This window comes from Argiope bruennichi, chromosome 9 (genome assembly GCF_947563725.1).
Source record: "Argiope bruennichi chromosome 9, qqArgBrue1.1, whole genome shotgun sequence".
NCBI classification, from domain to species: Eukaryota; Metazoa; Arthropoda; class Arachnida; order Araneae; family Araneidae; genus Argiope; species Argiope bruennichi.
This window is the reverse complement of record NC_079159.1, coordinates 100,651,897-100,675,562: the sequence shown is the minus strand read 5'-3', so window position 1 is coordinate 100,675,562 and position 23,666 is coordinate 100,651,897. Positions and strand designations below refer to the sequence as shown.

Sequence of the window (23,666 nt, the reverse complement as noted above, 5' to 3'; positions counted from 1 at the left end):
GATTAACCTATAAGAATTGACAAAAAGTAAAACTAAATAATGTTTTTGGAAGCTACATAAAAGAATTATTTATATAGATAATGCATTTCCTTCAGAGAAATTCTGAAAAAATTGAACATCATTTCTGGAACTTCCTATCAAAAAATGTAAAAATTTAACTGTAATAAATATATTCATGTATTGTACTAAAATTCCTTTTAATATTAAAATGCAAAATAAGGAAGAAATTAAAATATTTTTGAGAAAAAAAAAAACGTCGAATGATAATATATTATGCTTCACATTCTTGTCTTTATATTATTTTTGAAGATGCGTTATTAATCGTGGCAATGATAAGTGCGTTATTGTAAATCCAGTTAATAAGCAATAAAAATATTTTTGCAATTTAATTAATATAATAATTTAATATCTTTTGTGCTATAAAATGTTCCGAAATCTTAAAGCGATTATAAATTAGTTATGAATTATATATAATTAATTTATAATTAAAAATAACTTAACTTAGTAAAAAAATATAAATGAATTTTTAAAAGGCGTTTATTCTATCCAAGACTCTGGCTCTGTGATAAATTCGGTAACCCTTGAGCCAACGTCTGTCTTATAGTACATTTTGAACTCATTTTCGATGCTTGATTTACAAATGGTATCCAATTAGTATAGACTATAATATTAAGACTTTATTTATGAAAAATTTCGTTTCATTCATCGAAAATTTCACAAACATTTTTTTTCTGTTTTGGAAATAATGGATAAATTGGTGGTATTCTCTACCATCCTTGATTTTTTTTAAATTCAAATTCAATTAATCTTTACATTCAAATGAAACCATCGGTAACTAATAATTTCAAAACATTTTACGTGACCGAACCAGAGTTACCGCAGAAATCAACTTTCTCAGTTCTTAGAAATTTAAATCAATTAATTTACCCCTGAAAAAGTGAAAAAGATATTTAAGGACAACTATTCTATGTTTAGACAAAAAAAAAAAAATATTCTACAGCAGTGAAGACAAAAAAAAAATGATTTGTATTTGATTGTTAATTTTTTCCCTTTAAGTCGAATCAGGAAACTTTTAGCAGTTATATAAGAAATCTTTACAAACATAAACTGAACGCATGAGCTTTTTTTCATTTTCACTGATTCACTTTACAGTTGTAATGAGCATTGTTACCTTCTATTGATCAGTTCAAGATCATCTGTGTCCTCATCCTAGGATACAGGATTGGAGGTCAAAGTATCCAATTAATTAAAGAATTTCAAAAGAGGAGGAAAGAAATGGAGAATAATTTAATTCGGTTTCGTTATTGATAATTGCGATATTATTGCTCAGTAAATTAATTTGAGTATTCAACAATCAAAAATAGTTGCTGAAAAAATAATAATTGTCTTTTCTTTGTTCAGAAAAATCTTTAAAAAAACAGACAGCTATACGTGCAATTTTTTCTCAAGGAAAATAAAATTCAGTAAAAAAATTTCATAATAACAACGAATTCGTGTGAAGTTGAAAGAAGAAAACATTGAAGATAAACTCAGGGACGACAAACGAAATCCAAGATTTTTTTTTCATTGCGGTTGGATGCAACGCATTCAGAAGAAAAAATATAATTAACAAAATAAGCCCGCGCTTTAAAAATAAAAAAATAACCTTCTTGAAGTCAAACGGGCATATGAGAGAAAAACAAGGAAATGAAAATCGAAAGCCTCCTGGGGTGAGATCTTTCTCGTGCATTTTTGTAAGGAATGCGTTTTACTCACAGCACCATTTATGGAAATAATATTTTGGTATCTTTATTTTCTCCTTCCTTTTAGTAGGTTCGGTTTCAGTATTAAAAAATAATTCTTATTTAATAATGCATTTTTAAATGGAAACCAGATAAATATTCTTTGTTTTAGAATATAACATATACAACAAAATATAAAGATATTTAGACCTTCAAATCTGGAAATGTCAAATTATTATATATATTTTAATCTTGACCAAACTGAACATTAAAGTATAGGAAGATACTTCAACTGGAAAAATTCTTTAAATGACTTGAAAGAAACATTTATATTTTGGGTTGTATCAGTCAAGAAATGTGCTGCTGAAAGATTATAAAATCTACATTTTTATATTTTTTTCTGATTCTATTATTCATATGTAGTAAATTATTCTTGCAACAGAAACATTTTTAATAAAAAAAAAATAGGGGAGGGGGTTTTGAAATCAAAATTGATGGCTATGAAGCTGAATCTTACTATATATTTTTAGATTAATCAACGATCTTTTGGGAGAAAGGGAGTCTATGATTTTTTGGAGGATGAGGGGGCTGCTGAAATGGTTTAAATAGTGACATTCAAAACTTTATATCATTCGTTTTTGGTAGTAAAAGAGTGTATTCCGTTTATTTGGTTATATTGATATTAGTTTTGATAAACGCCAGAACTGTCTTGGAATAGGCTTAGTATTTTTGAACCATGGTCAGATGATTAGGGATAACTTATACGCCTACATTTATAAGTGTATAACCATGACAAATTATTTAATTTTGCTCGAAATATTTGAGAACTGAAAAATGTAACAAAGGGATTAAAAGTTTATAAGCGAATCTAGTCAATGAATTGACTTTTCAGACAGTCAGCCATTCCAGATAAACACCTTGCTTATGTTCCAATCTTCCTTTTGCTACTGCGACTAAATTCGTCTTGTAAACGGTCTTTGCGTCAGAAAACTCAATCAAAATCATTACTGCCTAAAATTTAAAACGTAGGTCATCTGAAAATATTTTGGAAGAAATATCAAGATGTTTTTCATTCTTTTCTTCAGATCATCTTCCTTGGATTAATTCAAAGTAGCTCTACTGGAGCTCAACTTTTAACATACTTTTAACTAGTTTGATTATTGGAAAATAAAAATATGAAATCGATTTGTTACTCTTTTTCCTGATTTGTTAAAATTTCAGATTTCTGTCCGTTTGTGATATCTTGACAATAATACACTATTTTATTACTTTCAAGGCTTAATTATCATTATTAATTTACTTAAAATTTAATTCGGTGAGAAGGGCGCCAATTGGTAATGAAATTTTGAGAATTGATTTCAGGATTCCATAATATTTATAACAATAAATTAAAATTAAATATTATAAAGTGAAAAATATTTAAAGTAAAAAATTACTTATTAGTACATTGTAAGAATAGTACTTTTAAGGACTTTTATTATGACTATTTTTACTTTTGATGTTTTTTAAATATTGTTTCAATCTACTGCAACTTTCTGAGTATTGTAATAAGCAATGGCCATCCACTAAGATGTAGAGAACATTAAAAACGATTTGCATATTCATGGCAAACCACCAAAAACAAAGTTATTTCTTCTTAATCAAAATAAATTTCTATGAAATAACCAAAATTTATCTCCTTTGTTCTCATTCTTTATTTAAATATATCATTTGCTATAAATGTATTTAAATCACTAAATTAGAATCCGAAAATATGAATATATCTTGTTATTCTTTATTAGGGAAAGAAGCATTGATAATGGAAATTTAAAAGAAAAAAAAAAGAAATTTTAAAAATGAAATAACAATGGAAACTATTCTTATAGGACATGTACTTACATGCCATTAATGTTATATTGTTATGCGAACCATAATGATTTAAGTCTTCGAAATGAAACAACAGTTGTTTTTTTATGCAATCGCAGTCCATTGTTTCTTTCTTATTAGTATTCAATGTAGAAAAAAAATTTTCCTCCCGAGACAAATAAGTTCGCTGACTTATAACGCATTACCTTATCAAAGAAGTATCAATAATTGTATTACACATAAAAAGCATCAATATTGTTTTCAAAAGGATCAGTATCCTTCAAATAAAAGAGAAAAGGAAGTCCATTTTTTGAAGCTTATCAGGTAATCATCTACTGCGATTTACAATTGGAATTTTCATCGTATTCCTGTGATGTTTTCCATCTCTTGAAGAAATAATCAAATTGCCAATAAATATGAAGTTTAAATGTAAAAAAAAAAGAATGAAATGGAATGAAAAAGAAGGAAAAAAGGAATTCGCCGTGAATATTTTATCAAATGTCACCTTCAAACAAGGATTTTTTTTCTGTGAGGGATCTGACTTTTGTCCAAGTATTGACCCTTCGTGACCCAAAAATCACGGGAAATTGAGGTTTGAAAACAAAAATCAAAATCAAATAAAGCAACGAGTGCGTTCTAAATAATATTGTACCAATTCTTGACTTCAAACCTCAATTTCTTGGGATTTTCGAGTCACGAGGCGTCAGTACTTGGACGAAAGTCAGACTCCTCACAGAAAAAATCCCAGGTTTGAATCCCTATCTGAAGGTGACACTTGATAAAGTCTTCAGGCCGGATTCAGTTTTCCTTCATTTTTATTCCATTTTTTTCTTAAATTTAAACTTAATATTTATTTCTTAATATTAATTTGGTAAAGTTCATTTGTGTTTTGGATGTAGGCAGCATTAGCTTGCTCTAAATTCAATGTATCTTAATTTTAAAGTTTTGACTCGGGGAATATTTATTTTTAAGTTAGTTCCATAAAAATTACTTTAATTTTTGGTTGCTTGTTTCAAAATAATAACATCGGCTTCATATTATAAAATGCCAGCTGCATCGTTGCGACGTCTCTGCTAAATTTATTGACGACCGTGCAACATTTTATGTTCTCTGTTTGATTATATTTGAAACCCAAATGTAGTAATGCATATGGTTTACAAAATCACAAGTTGTGCAACTGCCGATGCTTACAGAAAGATCTTTCGTAATACACTGACTTATGAATGTCGGTACTTTCTGTGATGGCATGTTTGGCTTAGTGCTGTGTTGCTGTCTGTTGGCATGGAGCAAAACTAGGAGCTGAAGTGTTTGTACTATCTTTTATTTGTTTCATATATCTTATATAATAATCACTTTCTATCAGCATATTAATTGCATTAATTTCCTAATATTAAAAAACTCAACCACAACTGAACTTACAAGAGTATTATTTTAAATCATATTTGGACAATAAACATAAAGAATTCTGATTGGTTAGCCATGTATGTTAAATGACGGAATTAATAGACGAAATCGATCTATTTGGTAAAGTTGAGGTTATATCTAGATGTTATTTAGCGATATTTCTCAAAAAAGAGGGTCTGTGTTCATCTTTAATGTGTTTAGACTTCATTAGTTTTTAGATTTAAAAAAATGATTACATCGGTGAAATCAATATTCTGTCAAAGTTTTTTTCCCTTGGAAAATATTCTATTAAGTAATCTGTTCGAAATTTCTTTTGCAAATGAAACATATGGGATCACGGATGCTATATCTGGGACCTGACCAATAAGTTTTCATTGAAATGAAATCTACCAAAAAAAGAATGAGCATAAAGAAGAATTTTCCGAAATCGAATTAATGCTTGAGACTATTTTTTTGAATTCGCCAATTATTTTGAATATATAGAGGCTTAAAACTATACTTTTAAAACATTTTGCTTTTTGAACTCATTATTGCTATTCTGTGTCATATAAAATATTATACTTTATCAAATTTTATAAAAAATGATATGCTCTGCATCCTACATATATTAAATGTACCGATTATAAAATTCACATTTCATTCATTGTGTTTTTTATAGGTTGACATCACTGTACTTTTGCGGATACTTCATATTTTGGACAGCTTGAAATACATGGGTCACTATAAATGAAATTTAATTGATCAAGATGAGTGGATATCTCGGAGATTTGAGTCCTAGCCAGGAACAAGCTCTGAAGGAGGTAATTTCTTTCTACTAAACAATTTTTTTAAATTATATTTAATTTTGGATCGTAAAATTTATACTATTTAAAAAAAATTATTTTTAGGAATATGAAATTGTTTTTACTTAAACTAAATTTAATGTTAATTATATAATTTTTATATAGTTGATTTCAATTAGTTGACGAAAACTCACGTTTATACTAATACTTGACACGTTTTATACTAATTTAACTTACAGAAACACGGCTTTAAATTTGGTTTCTTCTATTTGCAGAAATATCCACGCACTATATTAGTAAGTTTCTAGAAACGCAGAAGTGTTTAGTTTATCCCAAAAAAGATTTTAAAAAATTGCGATCCCAAGAAATTAAAATATTGTCATAATTTTAATAATAGAAAATTAAATAAGTTAGTCTGTCATGGAAACATTTTTTCATATTAGTTTGTATTGCAGCATTATATATCTTGTTATGTTGGTCATTAAACTGCTTGTTTTGATTTTTTTAAATTTAATCAAAAACTTTTTTTTTTTGCTAATAAATATGATGATTTGAATTAAAATGAAGCTTAACATAATTTTAAAATCTTGTACAAATTTATGGTGTATATTAATTACCAAATAATGATGATGGTGTCGTGTTCGCTGTTACAGCGGAAAGGGGATGCAGTAACTTCTGAGGATAATGATCCCAGAGCACCCGAGGGCAGAAGTCTGACTACTAGCTCATATGAAGATGACATTCATACACTCACTTGCACATCCGCTTTGTACAGGAGAGGGGGGGCGGCTCTTTCACACGTCTCACAGATAGAACACAGGGTAAAGAACAACCATGCCAGAACCCGGAAGTTACCATTATCGGATGTATTCGCTATTACAATTCTAAAAATAAGTCACACCTCATAAATAATCATTATTCTAATTTCGAATAATTACAAATAAATTCTATATGAATTCATTTCGTTTCGTACTTCATATCTGTTCGTAGATATATTTTTCTCAAATCCTTGGAAATATGTTATTGTTAAGAAATTTCATTTGACGTGGTATGGCATGTGAGATGTTGCAGTAAATTGGTAATATAAAATCATGTGAATAATTAATTGTAGGATATCATGTTCCGAATCAGCGCGCATACTGATATTTGTGGATTAAGCGCGATTACATCCTTTGTGTTTCTGTTCAATCTCATTGCCTCCCCCCCCCCAACTGCTAATGTTCTTAAATGGCAAAGCCAACACAGAATATTGTTGGATCTTATATTTTCGAAAGGTATATTTCGCTGAAACAAGCTATTTTGATTTCGCATTTTCTACAACAAAAAGGACATTTTGATATATGTGGCAGAGAAGAAAAGTTTCTCTTTTTCCTTTACAGCTTAACTCGGTATGTTTCCTTTCCATCAGAAAGCTCAAGTGAAACAGTGGCATCATGGAAATGAAATTTTTAATATCTACTTCTTTATTACCCCTTTAGCTTTATTATTATTTTTATTCTAAATATTATATCTGTTTATATTATCTGGTAATATGCATTTGATGATTCTTTAAATCCAGTCATATATATTATTCTTGTTTGTATTAAAAGATAAAAATACCTGAATATTTTTATTCTTTACTAGCCGCCTTTGGCTACCAGCCGGTTCGCCAATCCTAATGTTCGTTAAAATTTTCATAATTAAATATTTTATGCAATTCCTACTTTAATAGCTTCTTCATCAAAATATTTTAAAACTTCAAATTTTGGCAGGCATATAATTCACTCATAATATTATAAACGCCTTCAGTCATAACGTAATATGTATCTCTCTCATTTTCTGTTGGCTCCCATAGAATTTATACTTTAAATTAAAGTGGAAAGGATTAATCTGCAATTAATATAATAATAATATTTTTTGCTGAAACAAAGTATTTTTTTGTAATATGATTATTGAAAACAGTCACTGAGTGTTTACACTTTATGGGCACTAAAGAATATCTTTCTTAATTTATGTAATATTTCAAAAATTTGTCAACAAAATTTTCTCAGATTCATCGTGACCAGATTGATTAATTAAAAATGTTTAATTTTAAAGGCATCAAACACTAAAAAAAAAAAACGAATCGTTTAAAATAATCGGTTGGAAACAGGTTAAAAAAAACTATTTAAAAGACGATGGTCTTAAAACTATAAGCATACACAAAAAATATATAACTAACATAAATACACTTTAATTACAAAAGCATGCAACTAATCTAAAAATAATTTAAATCGTCCGTTGATATTGGTTGTCATGTCAACAATCAGACAACAATGCGCATGCGTGAATTTACAACTCTAGTTACGGTAACGCGAATGCGTGAGTTTTTCTAAGCCAGTTGGGGTAACGCTATGCAGATTAGAAATTTTTATTTCCTTGATTCTGTTTTATTTTAATTCAAAAGTATTTCAGAATTAATCTGAAAGATCGATTAATTAACAATGTTTAATTTTAAATGCATCAAACATTACGAAAATAAACAGAATCCTTTGAAATAATCAGCCGAAAAATCTTAAGCCTAGCCTCATTACTGTTGGGAAAAAAAACTGAACTCTTACTCATTTGGTGGTAGGGAAAATGAATAATTTTTTGTCGAGAAAGTTAGCTTTTAATTAATAATTAAAATTCTAATTAAAAATTCAAAAAAGGGACCCCAGGTGCACATTCCCGACCTCTAAGGTATACATGTACCAAATTTGGTAGCTGTAGGTCAAATGGTATTTTCTGTGGAGCGCCACCACACACACACACACATTGAACTTTATATATAAGAAAAGATGTTTTTTTTAAAGCAAGCGAAGAGGGGAAAAAAACTATTCTAAAAAATTGGGTAAAGCAGGTGTTCTTATTAAATAAGTAATTTTTTTAAAAAATGAAACGAAAAAGGGGAAAAGTTATTCTGTAAAATTGTGTAAAGCAGATGTTCTATCTTAGAAACTTCTTTTCCCTTTCCAGCTGTGTTGCCATAGAAACCGGCGCACAGCTGCTTACACGTTTATGTTTATCTATTCAGATTTTATAACATCTAATCAGAGTAACGGTAAATATCAGTGTGTTCGTGTTCGTCAATAAATGTTAATAACATGATTAACGAAAACAGAGTCACTGAGCATTTAAACCTTATGGGAACTAAAAAATATCTTTCTTAATTTATGTAATATCTCAAGAATTTTTCGACCAACCGGTTCGCCAAACTTAATGTTCGTTAAATTTTTATATTTAAATATTTTATGCAATTCCTACTTTAATAGCTTCTTCATCAAAAAATATTTTAAAACTTCAAATTTTGATAGTCATATAATTCACTCATAATATTATAAAGGCCTTCAGTCATAACGTAATATGTATCTCTCTAATTTTCTGTTAGCACCCGTAGAATTTATGCTTTAAATTAAAGTGGAAAGAATTAATCTGCAATTAATATAATAATATTTTTTACTGAAACAAAGAATTTTTTTATAATCTGATTAATGAAAATAGAGTCACTCAGCGTTTAAACTTTATGGGCACTAAAGAATATCTTTTTCAATTTACGTATTATCTCAAGAATTTGTCAACAAAATTTTCTTAGATTCATCATGAGCAGATCGATTCATTAACAATGTTTACTTTTAAATGCATCAAACACTAAGAAAATGAAACGAATCGTTTAAAATAGACGGTTTAAAATAGGTTTTAAAAAAACTACTTCAAAAACGATGCACTTAAAACTGTAAGCATATACAAAAAATATATAACTAACATAAATACATTTTAATTACAAAAGCATGCAACGAACCTAAAAAAAAATTTAAATCCAGTTCGCATCCGTTGATAATAATTCGTCAACACAATGCGGAATTCAGAACACAAAGCGCATGCGTGAATTTTCAACGCCAGTTACGTAACGCAAATACGTGATTTTTTTTCTACGCCAGTTGGGGTAACGCTATGCGGATTAGAAATTTTTAATTTCCTTTATTCTGTTTTATTTTAATTCAAAAGTACTTCAGAATGAATCTGAAGGATCGATTAATTAACAATGTTTAATTTTAAATGCTTCAAACATTAAGAAAATAAACAGAATCGTTTGAAATAATCCGCCGAAAAATACTAACCCTAGCCTCATTACTGTTGGGAGAAAAAGTAATCCGAAGCCTTACTCATTTGGCGGTGGCGAAAATGGAAGATTTTTTTGGCGGAAAAGTTGGCGGTGGGGAAAATGGAATATTTTTTTGGCGGGAAAGTTAGTTTTTAATTAATAATTAAAATTCTAATTAAAATTTCAAAAAAATTGACCCCAGGTGCACATTCCCGACCTCTAAGGTATACATCTACCAAATTTGATAGCTGTATGTCAAATGACCTGGCCTGTAGAGCGCCAACACACACACACACACACACACACACACATTGAGCTTTATTATAAGTATATAGATTAACATTGTTTTATGCAGTAAGATTTTATTGTATTTATTGTTGTCTTTGTGCAAAATTATTATACCAGCTCAAACAAACTATTAAAATATCTATCCATTATCATAATAATCGAACTATATTTTTTATGTTGATAATATTATTTTATTGAAGTTAATACTTTTTTTTACAGCTTCGGGAAATTTTCAAAGATGAACTTCTTCCACAGCATGATGATCATTTACTTTTACAATTTTTAAGAGGTAAGCAATACATTAACTGACTTTATAATTCTCAAGAAATTTTATTGGAGATATTTTATGATTTTCAGAAATATTCATCACGCAAATGATAAAGTTCCATTTGTTTAAGCTTTATTATTTTTTTAATGAATAAAAATTTAACATAGGAAGCCCATATTATTTTCAATAATATTACAAAATATTGAAAAATATTTATAATGCTTTACGCTGTATGCTTTTACTTTTGAATTATATAAATACCTTAATTCGTCGCTGTTAGTTATTAGCGCTCTTTAAAAGCAATACACTTGATACTCAACAGTCTGATTATTAAAAAAAATTTTAATTTTGATTCTTAATAAAGATTTAAAAATAAATGTGTTAAAATGTATTATATTATAAATTCTCTCTCTCTCTTTCTCTCTCTCTCTCTCTCTCTATATATATATATATATATAGTGCCTTTATTAAGCTAAAAAATATGTTTCAGAATTAGTACCCAAACTAAATGGTCAATTTTTTTTCTTTTTTTGGCATTTAACTGTGTAAAAGACGTTTGATACAATTTTAGAGAAACAATAAAAATACAGCAGTTCTCATTTCGGCATTGAAAATTGTTTTAAATAATGTTTAAAAAATATTTTTAAAAATTGCTAAAATGCGCAGAAACAATCTTGCAGATAAACATTTTCTTTTTCTTAATCAGTTGTGGGAAAAAAATTTCATGCAAAATTAAACTGTCCAAGAAAATGAGTTTTAAATACCTAGGTTACCTGAAAATTTTCTATTGATATTTTTAGTTATACTACTGGATCTAATATGAATGCCTTATGCAAAAATTAATATTTAGCAATAAAGTATTTAAGAGTATTAATAAGAGTCTATTATTAAGAGTCTATTGCATATATATATAGGTGTGTGTGTGGGTATTTTTTGCATACTTAATTTATAATTCTAGATTATAAACAATGTATGTAATATGGACAGATCCTATTTATTATACTGCTGGTAAAATTTTGCTTTTTCTCTTAATAAAAACTAGATGTTAAGTACATGATTTAAATAAATACAATAATAATTTCCCAATGTTTGCTGAAGTGAATTGCTGAAAGAAATATCTCCGAAAATGCTTTTATTTTTTACAAAATACATTTGTTTACTGAAAAAAAAATTATTTCAAGACATATGATAATTGAAAATACTTTTTAAAGTTTTTTAAATGTATTTCTGCTAGTATCGAATTTTATATTTAATGTTATTAAATTCGTTTATTTTCTTTATTAAAATTCTTTTTATTTTGTAGCTAGAAGATTTGATATGAAGAAAACAGAAGAAATGTTCCGTAAGGTATTATTTTTATTTCTACATCTATTGAATTTCTATAAAATAATAAGCATTACTTCAACTTATTTGCAATAATTTTTAAAAATAATTTAAGCAATAACTTTTAAAAAATTATTTATAACGCATAACTGTCGCATATTTTACAATTATAAAACAAATTTCTCATGCAAACATTAGCATTTTCAAGATAAAAAATTATCCATATATGAACAGCAATAAGTAATATTGAAAAGGATTAATTTGATTAATAAAGATTTTTACATTTTTTTTCTTTCAAATCTTTCATCGGTATATAATTATAACGATATTATTTATTATGTATTGAAAGAAATCTTTTATAGCCTTTCATTTGGAAACTATGTATTTGCGTTTAGAATTAAAGATAAGAAAAATGCCTGATTTTAATTAGTTTTAGTATTTTAATTTGTTTACTAAATTTAAGAAGCGAATTATTTTTATATTTGTCTCGCTATAATTGTCAAAATAAAAAATAATATCTAACCACTCAAGTCTTCGAATTATTTGCTTCCGTTTTATGGAATAATATGTTATATTTATTCATGAAAATTCTATTATACAAACTTATCAAGTGTAATTTACGAATACAACAATCGCATACAATTTTTATACAATACATATACAATTTTTGTGTTACTATTATCAAAGAATAAGTCAGATTTATAAGAAATTTCAGTTAACATACATTATATAGCTCGATATTCATATGTTTTTTTATTTCAGCATCTCGAATTTCGTAAGGAATTCCCTGAAGATTATTTTGTAAATGAATACAAACCTCCAAAGGTACTCTATTCTATTTGTATTATTTATTTTAATTCTTTATAATTACTAGCATTAATTACAGAATGTTATTTTATTGACTTATGTATTGAGTTTATATAACCTATGAGTTTTAACACCTATGTATTGAGTTTATATATTAATTTATTAAATCTAACCATTTAAAAAGAATAAACAACTTTTAAATTGGGAAATTTATAACTAAAAAAAATCTAATGAATAGTTAGTAGGTTAAAAGCCAACGACAGAACTAACAAAAAGTAAACAATCATATGCTGCGTAATTTTTTATCTGAGTTTATGATTTCTAAACTTTGTTTTTGTCAGTAAAATAAATAAAATATTAGATGATAGATATGCCGTTTAAAACATGATATTTAGAACATTAAGTATAACATTAAAACAAAATTGTAAAAACATTAAGTATAATATGAAAGTAAATAATTCTGAATAAGCATGCATATAGTCAACCATATGAAATATTGAATGTGCATAAAATACTTGCGTAAAGTACAAATTTCTGTGAATTTCTTTTCGTATATCAAGTATAAAAAAAAAGAGTTGTTAAAAAATTCGAAAATTTTAATGAATCTTCTAGTTTTAAATCTCTTCAAATAAAAAAAAAGTTATCTATGAACGCATTAAACTAAGAATTTAAAAAAAAAATTAAGTATTTCAAATTGGAATATTTAATCATTCATTGAAATTAGATGTGTATCAAATTGTGGACGAAATCTGTCTATAGGTCCACTCGTTTGTTGACAAATAAATTACATATTTACATTCATCAAAACTATAGAAGGTAAAATGATGAATTCGATATTTAAGTTCAGCGCTAAAGCGTTCTACAAATCTATCTGAATCAAATCTATATAATCTGAATGGCAAAACGATCACTCAAGCAAGGAAATAGTTTCGCACGTAAATTCTAATAAATGGTCTGTATTCGAGAACATGCATCCATAATAAATATAGAAAGAAGTATTTTACAAAATATATACTAAATTCAAATGTATGTTATATCCAAAATGTATTCTATATCGTTTCAAGATGGTTTGATTATCACTTATGGATGACTTTTACTCTGCAGAGGAAGAGTATTTTTCATTTTGCTATTCTTCTCTGACGCTGATTTTCATTTTCTTTTTAAATAGTACTTTTCTTTTCATTCTGAATTGTGTAATGATTTTAAAAAAGTAAATATATCCCTCACCTTCTTTCAGAAAGAGTAAGAGTAAGAATATGATATGACTGATTGAAAACTATTCTTTATCAAAAGCAGTGAGATAAATCCTGTTCATAGCAATAAAACATATTAATCATATTAAATGTGTAAATTTACCCTTATCCATTGTCGAGCATTTCATTTCGTCTTTTTTATTTAGCAATGCGATTATTTCAAATTTGATTAGTTTAGAATATTTCTCTATATTTTTAAACAAGTTTTTCAACAATCTTTATAATACCATACATTATATATTTCCAAAAGCATAGCATACATTTTGCATTACATCGATATACATAATATACATACATAGCAAAGAAAATTTAGAAGTTTCTTTTTTTTTTAAGTTTTATATTTTATTTCCTGAAATTGAAAATTATGTTGTCCTCTTCAGGTGTATTTTTGAAGTGTTCTAATTTTGTATTTATTCAGATTTTAGTCGATCACCTGATCCCGCCGGTGTTAGGATACGACAAAGATGGCTGTCCGATTAGATTAGTGCATATTGGACATCAAGACATAAAAGGTGAAATTGCGTACAATGTTTTGATTATAAAATGCTGGGCAATCGACCTGAAATATTTAATTATGAATTTCTTTTTTATTTATTTATATCAGAGATTTTTATACAATTTCCAATCATTCTATTCTAAATGGGAAGAATCGCCAATGTGTTATTACTGTCGTTGGCAGCAATGGAATGAATGCGAACACGATAATGTTTATCGAGCGATGTAATATAACTAAATCGCATTATGCTTTGTGCGTGATGAAATAATCATGCAAAATGCTGTATTGGACAAAACGAAATTCAAGAGCCTTCATATTTGCATGTAGTTATTTCTTAAATAGGAGATCCTCACAAAAAAAGTATTTTTTAAAATTTTAATTTAAAATAAATCAGAATTGTAAGATTTTTCTCCGATAGTTTTGGATTTGAGATTGAACAAAAATCATTTTTACAAAACTCAAAAATTAATCCTTTAATAATTTCAGCAGTGAAAATTTTATTTTAGCGTATTTTTTCCCTAATTTTTAAACAGTATAAAAATATTTGTAAACATATTTTACTGCAAACTTTTTTATTTTATACTGAATTTCTGCTCCAAGCATGCTACAACAATTATTAGTTTCATTTAGTTATATTAACGTAACGTTTGAAGCAACACTAGGGCTATTTTGGGACGGACCTCGTAATTTTAAACCGCGGTCAGATGACGAGGACGACACCTGAGCTGGCGCCCCCCTCTCCACACCACACCACACCAGCTGGAGGACGTTTGGTCATGACGGATTTAACGTGCAACTGAGCCCCTTACACGACGGTTCTTCGGTGGAATCGGGTCTCGAACCTGAAACCCTCCGGTTCCGAAGCCGAGACCTTACCACCGGCCCTACAACGATATTAAATACATTTTACATGTATTCACTTCGTACATGCGTACACATTCGTACATGCGATCATTGTTATATAATGGGCGCAAATTTTGATCCTTTACACTCGGGAAAGTAATCCGAAAAGTAATACATAATTATTCACCTAATAAAAAGGCTTGTTTATTGTTCAGAAAAATAAGTATACATAATTGCTTGAAGTTTAATTTCCCTGAAAAATTAATCTACATCTTTTTACCATTCTGTAGGCGTTTTTAACAATCAAAATTGAAAAATAAATAAATAAAATATCAAAATGATGCGCCGTCTTGAATGGTACATGAGAGGCAAATCCGAGTGCAGGGGGTTAAAAACATAAATATACAAATCAAATCTAAAAGTTATCATGCCATAATGTTTCGAAATAAAGGATTCCTTTCAAATTTTTATCTAATAAATTTTTTTTAAATAGTGTAGCCTAAATTTAATATAATATTTGTCAAAATGTTATAAAAATATCCCTTATTGATCAAATTTTGCCCTTCGCTATTAATTACTAAAATAATCGAAAGATCTTGATCAGTGATGGCAAACTATAGAAAAAAGGTGTGACGTAGGTTGTGACCCCTCCACCAAAGATTTTTAAATGGCATAATTGTTTAAACGGTAATAGCGTAAATTAAAATAAGCATCATTTTGAATAATAATGTCATAAATTAAAATAACTAACATAATAATTTAAAATAAAAATGCAATCTAGTCATCCTAGTTCGAACCAGATTAGGAGGAATTTTTAGAAAAACATCCGCAGTTTTAATTATCACTTTAATATTAAAGAAATAATAAAATAATACATTTTGAATTATTACTGAGATTTATAAATTACTGGTTAATATATTTTTGACTCTCTCCTAGAAAATAGTGTTCCTCTCTGAGGAATATAACAGAAATTTAATACGAGGTTTTTTTTAAAAAAAAAAAACAGAATTTGAAATTTGTAACAAATTTTGGACAAAATCTTTCAATCGTTTAACTGTTTGCATGTATTTAAACACTGCAGTTTGAAACAACGAGAAGCTTAATAAATTAATCTTAGATGCAATATTTATAATAAAATTGTGTATCTACTTTCGATTTTGGATCCAGTCGTACCTCGGAAAAATTGTATATTTATGTGAATTTAAAATGTCTAAAATGCATTTTAAATTCACATAAATACACAATGAACCCGAACCCAGAACGTGCGTAATTATATGAAAAATTCGGTAAAATTCCCTCTTTAGTATATCTATGGATTTTTTTAACGCAAATGAAGATAATCACCTTTTCTTCTACAGACTCTCTGTTTGTAAATACTATGTAAACTAATTTTGGGTTTGATTTATTTATCGATTGTGTGATAATTTATGGCAGAATTCTGTTTTTATATGAGAAATGCGAAATTTCATATTTTAAAGAATTGTTTAATATCTCTTGAAAAAAAAATCTGTTCGTACTGTTATATTTTTTGTGATATGTTGTATTGAAAGCCCTTACGGGTGTTTTCATCCAATTGATAATTTTTAATGATTTTTATTTAATTTGACTTATTTCATGTTTCTACAGATGAAATTTTGTAATCAATGTAATATAGTTAATGACTATTCTATAGTTAACAGTTTTGATTTAATCAAGATATTTAGTTTTAATTTAAAATAATATTATTTTAGGTCTTTTGTGTTGTGTCCGTCGTCCGGAAATTCGAAAATGTATAACATGGTTTTTAGACACGGACAAAGAAGAGTTGCGAAAACGAAGCCGGGAGGTAATTTTCACAAAGCAGCTTTTTTTCAGAATATATTTTTTACATTTACAGAAAGTAAAATTTGTAATCGATTTTTGACTTCAGATATGCAAAAAATTTTAAATTTTATATATTTTTATATTTTTTTCTGATATTATACTATTACAATATTTTCCGAATTTAATTATCAATTTGCCAATTCACTTAAGTTCTATTCCCACGAGTGGCGCCATCTATTAATGAATTATAGAAAAAATTAATTTCACGATTCTTTGATGTTTAAAACGGTGAATTATAAATTTAAAACTAAACAGCACACAACAATTATTTTTTTAAAATTCTACTTGAATGCATACACTACTTATATATGTTTAAAATATGTATTAAATTTACTCTTGATAATTCAGAATGAAAATTGCATCCCATCATAAAAATACCAATATCTTACATTCTACCATCGTAAATACAAATATTAAAAAGACTTAAAATTCAATAATTTTTATTACTTTCTCGCATAAGAAATATACAAAGAGAAACTATTGTAATTATCGGAGAATCGAACTCGAGATTTTCACGTACCTCTAAGTTTCAGATCTTGAATCTTAAAAACGCATTTTGGAATTGCGTCTGTTTGTTTATGAAAACGACAGTTCAAAAATGCTTTGGTAATATTTGTGGTCTCTATTTTAGTATGTGGCTCAGGTGAAATCTGTCTTTCCAGTTGTCCGAATATAAGTTAACTGAATAACTACAAAATAAAAAGAGTTGGATGGATGAAATTTGGTACATGGATTAACAAAGTTTTATAAGTATGCAAACACGATAATTCTGAAACGCAATGTGATTTTGTGCCTACAAATAGTAGTTCTGTTTTAAAATTTTGTTTTCAGACGGTCGGAAAAAGGGAGTCTAACATGTAGTTTCGGTATTCTGTTGTCCATGTAATAACCGTGATATTATTCTCGTGATAAGATCGCACCCTGATAGATTCTTTTGCAATTATTATTCACACATGGTATGCAGTTAATAAAACACAAACGCATTTATTAGAAAGCATCTGTGAAAGTTTCGGTTGACTTCTCTATCTGGTTTTTATCCTATACAAAACTGGATTCTTATTTTACATGTATCTTAATTTGCCGAAGACTCTCCATGTGTGTGCTGGCTGGCGCATGCATATGTCTGTCGTGGTCACAAAGTTCTCCATGTCGTGAGTAGTACCACTGGAGGAACTGGTTCAGATGTGATCGTTCTCTGATTTAGGTCTAAATTACGATCTGTGGATGAGTGAATGAAGTCCGCCCCGTAAAACGGGTTGTCTCGTGATCTGGGCATCCCGGTTCGGACATGGTTGTTCTTCTTCCGTGTTCTATCTGTGAGGCGTGTGAATGTGCCCCTCACCCCTGTAAAAAGGGTTTGTGCAAGCGAATGTGAAGTAGCTAAGTCGTACTCTTGGCCCTAGTTGGCGTTACTGAAAAAATAAGAGACGCTCATTCGGTTTAAATAGCTGACAGATAACTGAAAGCGGGCTTGTAAAGTGCCATAAGTCACAACACATCTTAATTTTTTGCACTATGTAAGTTCACTTGATTATAACTCTGATATAGTAATACGGCACTACATTTGATAACAATTATGATAAGTCAAGAGCGGAAAGTATTGAATATTCGAGAGAGCACATTGTGGTTACTCCTACGGTTAGACACGCAAAAGTCTATAAATTTTTGACGCATATAAAAATCTAAAAATCATTTAAATGTGTAATTATAGTGAAAATATAAAGTGCAAACCCTTTCCTCTTTTTTTTATAAAATTCTTAAATTATAAAGAAGCAAAATAAAAAAAATAGATACAAAATCTATGTTTTAAAAGGATTTTTAGCAAATCAAATTAATTTACAAAAAATGTCAAGTCTTATTTTAGTTGATTTTGATATATTTCATAAGCTCTTGGAGATCCTAAGAGTTTTATCGTTAGCATTAGATTCTTATTACAATTTTTATAGGTGGATTTTTATATTGTTTTTATGCAGTAAAAGATTTAAATTTGAAAAAAAATCAAATTTTTAAAAATTAATTTTTAAAGAGAAAAATGAAATTTTTTTTTATAGTTGTATATTAAATTCTAATAATAATTCTATTTATGTGTTTTTTACTGAAATAATTCATTTGAAATTTTCATTGTAATTTTTTTTTTAATTTTTAGACTGGAATTCATGTCGAAAAAAGGACTTTTATATTTGATTTAGACGGCCTAAGCCTTAAACAAATTTATCGAAGAGATGGTAACTTTTTCATATTGCTTTCTATCTTTCTTTTCATTAAATTGCTTTGACTGTTTCAAAACATTATATATATATATAATCTCAAATTGTGAATTTTTTTTAAAGATATGCTTTAAGGCAAATTTATTTTCCAAATGGTATGAATGCTAAAAAACAAACTTTTTTACTTGTTACTAATGAAAATGGTTGTAACAACACAAACATTAGAATCTCATTTATTTTCTTAGATAAACATAAGGAATTATAATACATAAGCCATCCATGTACTATTAAAGTACAATATTAAATACACTCTTCAGATATTTTTTATAAATAAAGCACCTTTATTGCATTAAATATACCTAGAAAAGGAAATTTATATAGCATTCTTTAAAATCTGGTATATATCCACTAAATGAATTCTGTATATAAAATCTAAATTAAAAAATACTTATTCTATTAAGACTAATAAATAAAATTTTAACTTAAGTATGAAAACATTTTAATGCTTTTGAGATTATAGCTTAATACTGATTGTTTAGAGTTACAATTATGTGTTATATTAATATTTAATATGGTAATTATATATTTAATTAGTTATTTGTTATATTTTTATAATAATAATGAAATGAATTTTTTCGATTTGATCTTTGAATCGTCGAGACAAATTAAAAATTCATAAATTTTCTTTTCAAATCTTTTTTTCTTTTCAAAAGCCTTTATTTTGGAACAAAGAATTTCATAATATCTAATACATAATGCAGTGATAACTATATGATAAATTGCAATAAAATTTTATACATTTCATGATATAAATATTATTTTATAAAAAAAGAATATTGAGATATTTATTAGTCTTTTGAATAAGTAAAATTTCTCAAAAACTAAACGAAACTTAATATAGTTATCGCAAACATTCAAATTCATGTTTATGGTATTTTTTTAAATGTAATGAACAATTAAATAATATAAATTCGAAAATAGTGCTGTCAATTTTTGAATGATATAGGCGTATAATTTTTAAGCTGATATGAATATTTTCTAATACTTAATAGATTTAAAAACATTCTGCATTTTTGGATGAATAAATTTTAAGCAAAGACAAATATTGGCTATAAGAAAGATTAATCCTGGTTAAATTTTAGAATACATTTTTTTTAAATTAATTTTTAGCAAAGTAAGTATTAGGAATTCAAGACGAGAAATGCCGTCATTAAACATGAATTAAAAGTTATTTTTGTAAATTAATAATAACTCTACATTTAGAAAAAATTCAATAATCCGTTAAAATGAATTCTTATTAACCATTTTTTTTTCAAAAATTAAATTAAATTTATATACATTCTCGGTAAAAAAGTGTGAATAATGGAATATTTTTTATTTATATTGCTTAAATTATTTAAATGGTATTTTGTTTTATCTTTCAGTGTATGAACTGGCCATCTCATTCATAAAACTGTACGAATATAATTATCCAGAAAACCTCAAGATAGCTTTTATCATTAACAGTACGTTCACTTTGTATATTCTTTTTAAATATATTTTTTGTATTATTGCAAGCATTAAAACGAGTTTCATTCAAAAGAAAAATAATTAAAAGACTATACTCTGACTCATTAAATGCATTTTCTTAAGTACTTATTAAGCATGTTATATTACATTTTTCTTCTATCTTAAATCCGGAAATATTGCATATATTAATAAAAGTCCTTATTGGATAATTTAAAATAATTGAAAGCCGCTGTTTTATTATCATACTAAGTGCATTCTGTAATATTAAATATAACAGATTAATTGGTATGTATGCAATTTTTCAAATAATATTATATTCTTTTTTTTGCTTAAGATAATTTTAAGGAGAATAATCAAAACTTAATGAATAAAAATTAATGCTATATAATACTTTCAAGTGCTCGAAGTAAAAAGAAAATATTACAAGCGTCAACAAATTCGAACTCAAAATCTCTACGTCAGATATTCTTGAGGCTGAAAAATGACAATTTTGGTTTGTGATTGCATTTGTCTGTCTGTCAAAAAAACTCACAAATATTTTAAACTAGATTGATAGAACTAGATATATAGATTTAACCTAATATGTTTATTTCAATCGAAATGTGATCAAATTTATTCAGAAGTTCAGCTAGCTGGCTGTTTCAATTTACATTGACGAACACGATATCTTAAAAAATATTTCAGTTAAATGGATATTTAATACATGGTTCCTACTCCAAATTCCGAAATTCCCTCAGAACTTTGAATGAAACCTGTTAAAGAGTCATCAGATTTCATTTAACAGATTTAGTTAAGAGTGTTAAAAAGTCGATATTTATTCCATTCAATCATTCAATTCGATGTTTATGTGACATACAATTTTTGAAATTATTTCGTATTATTTGAACGTCATATTTTCCAGAATGTATAAATTTATTGGGTTTGAGTCCTTCATATACATGATGTATATACGTTGCCCATTCGAATCATAACCAAATAGCTAATTTTTAAATCATTAGTGAAAAGGATTCTTTAAATTGGAAAAATGACCTGAATGACTTAAATAGTGGCACTTTATGTTTTTTGAGCTAATGAATTCTTTTTTAAAAAATCCTGCGAAATCTGTTTTGTTATGTAACCTCCTGTCGTATTAGTCATATTTGGTAAAATATATTTGAGACATTAAAATTTTACACATAGTTCCAGTTTTCCGTCTCTTTAATTGACCAAATTATGAAGCTTTGAATATCATTATTTCAAGTGGTTTTAAACAATATCAATGTAATTACATGAATCAAGTCACAACGCTTACTCCAGGAAGCCGTTAATTTATTGAAAATAATGAAACTAAAAGCTTTAGAACTCGGTCTATTTTAATCAAAGAAGAACTATTTTTTATTAAAAAATTCTTAGTATGACTTGATTATTTAATTTGATCTAATTAAAAGAATCTTGAAATCGTATAAAATTTTAATAGACGTAATGTCTACAATGCCATATTTCGTTGTATACAGACTTAATGTCTATAATTTTAATAGACATTTTTAAATAAAATTTTGCCAAACATACAACTGATTTTGCCAAATGAAAATGTACGCCTTTTTTAGATTTAGAAATTATGTATTGTGGTTGGATTAGAGAAGGCACTTTGTATATGTTCTTATTGGCTATTTTACAATTTTGGTTTATTTTCAAATGTTTTAATTTCTTTTCCATTTTATCTTTTTTTTCAACGTAAAGTATCTTTGTCTACAATGCCATATTTCGTTGTATACAGACTTAATGTCTATAATTTTAATAGACATTTTTAAATAAAATTTTGCCAAACATACAACTGATTTTTCCAAATGAAAATGTACGCTTTTTTTAGATTTAGAAATTATGTATTGTGGTTGGATTAGAGAAGGCACTTTGTATATGTTCTTACTGGCTATTTTACAATTTTGGTTTATTTTCAAATGTTTTAATTTATTTTCCATTTTATGTTTTTTTTCAACGTAAAGTATCTTTCTTTGCAGCACCATCTTTTTTCTATTATCTGTTCAATATGATTAAAGCCTTGCTTTCAGAAGATACAGTCGACAAATTGAAAATATACGGATATAGTAAGTATTACTATCTTGATCTAGGCATTACATATTTATTTGTTCTAATTAGCTCTTTTATGTTATATTAATAACAACACAAACAAACCAGATTTTATAAAATTTAGATATGGAAAATTCAAATAAAAAATTAAGTGAAACCGAATTTTTTTAATTCTATTTTTTTAACTTAACGAAACTACTTAGTAGAACGTTTTTATTTCAATTATTTCCACATTTTAAATTCTGAGATCTATTAGTTTTAAAAATCATTATAGATTGCGTTGTAGATATGCAGTCAAAATTTAATTTTGTTAATGATTAAGTGATAATTATTGTGCTAATGATTAAATGAAAATTGCGTATTATCATCGCGAATACGCAAATAAAAAGTCAGACTTCTGGCACATCAGGAAATGAGTGGAAATCCGATTACAAAATTATCTTTACATTATTGAAACGAATTAAGTAAAGTTTTGGTAAATGGTAAAAAAGGCAAGCAAAAGTTTTAAAATATAAATTATCAACGTTAGATAATTCATGTAAGTTAATCCCTTTTATTTCCTCTTAATATTTTCAAAATAATTTTCTGATTAAAAAATTCAAGAATCATTTGAATTGCGGGTATACAAATGATTCTTGTGTCATCCTCAAAAATAATTCACCATTTCTCCCTCATTATAATATTGATATAAAATTTAATACTTCTTATAGAGCATTCTATAAAGTAAATAAGGTAAATTAATTTTTAATTTTTAAAAGTCAAAATTCGTGATAACTGTAAATTTTTAAAATAGGAAGCAAATCGCTTTTATTATAAAATTATTGCGAATTTTATGTTAAATTTTATTATCAATGAAGAAAAGCCGACATTTTATAGAATTCCTAAGAA

General features: G+C 27.0%; 1 protein-coding gene across 3 annotated transcripts in view; it reads left to right on the top strand.

The window, feature by feature from the left end:
• Positions 1–23,666, top strand: part of LOC129983759 (SEC14-like protein 2) — a 53,676-nt gene that overhangs the window by 21,238 nt on the left and 8,772 nt on the right. For all 3 annotated transcript variants that reach the window (XM_056093376.1, XM_056093378.1, XM_056093377.1), the window contains exons 2-10: positions 5,629–5,770; positions 10,362–10,431; positions 11,714–11,757; positions 12,496–12,558; positions 14,212–14,305; positions 16,863–16,957; positions 19,142–19,220; positions 20,627–20,707; positions 22,709–22,795. In XM_056093376.1, coding sequence (XP_055949351.1) covers positions 5,717–5,770; positions 10,362–10,431; positions 11,714–11,757; positions 12,496–12,558; positions 14,212–14,305; positions 16,863–16,957; positions 19,142–19,220; positions 20,627–20,707; positions 22,709–22,795 — 667 coding nt within the window. In that variant the 5' untranslated portion in view covers positions 5,629–5,716. The remainder of the gene's footprint in view (positions 1–5,628; positions 5,771–10,361; positions 10,432–11,713; positions 11,758–12,495; positions 12,559–14,211; positions 14,306–16,862; positions 16,958–19,141; positions 19,221–20,626; positions 20,708–22,708; positions 22,796–23,666) is intronic.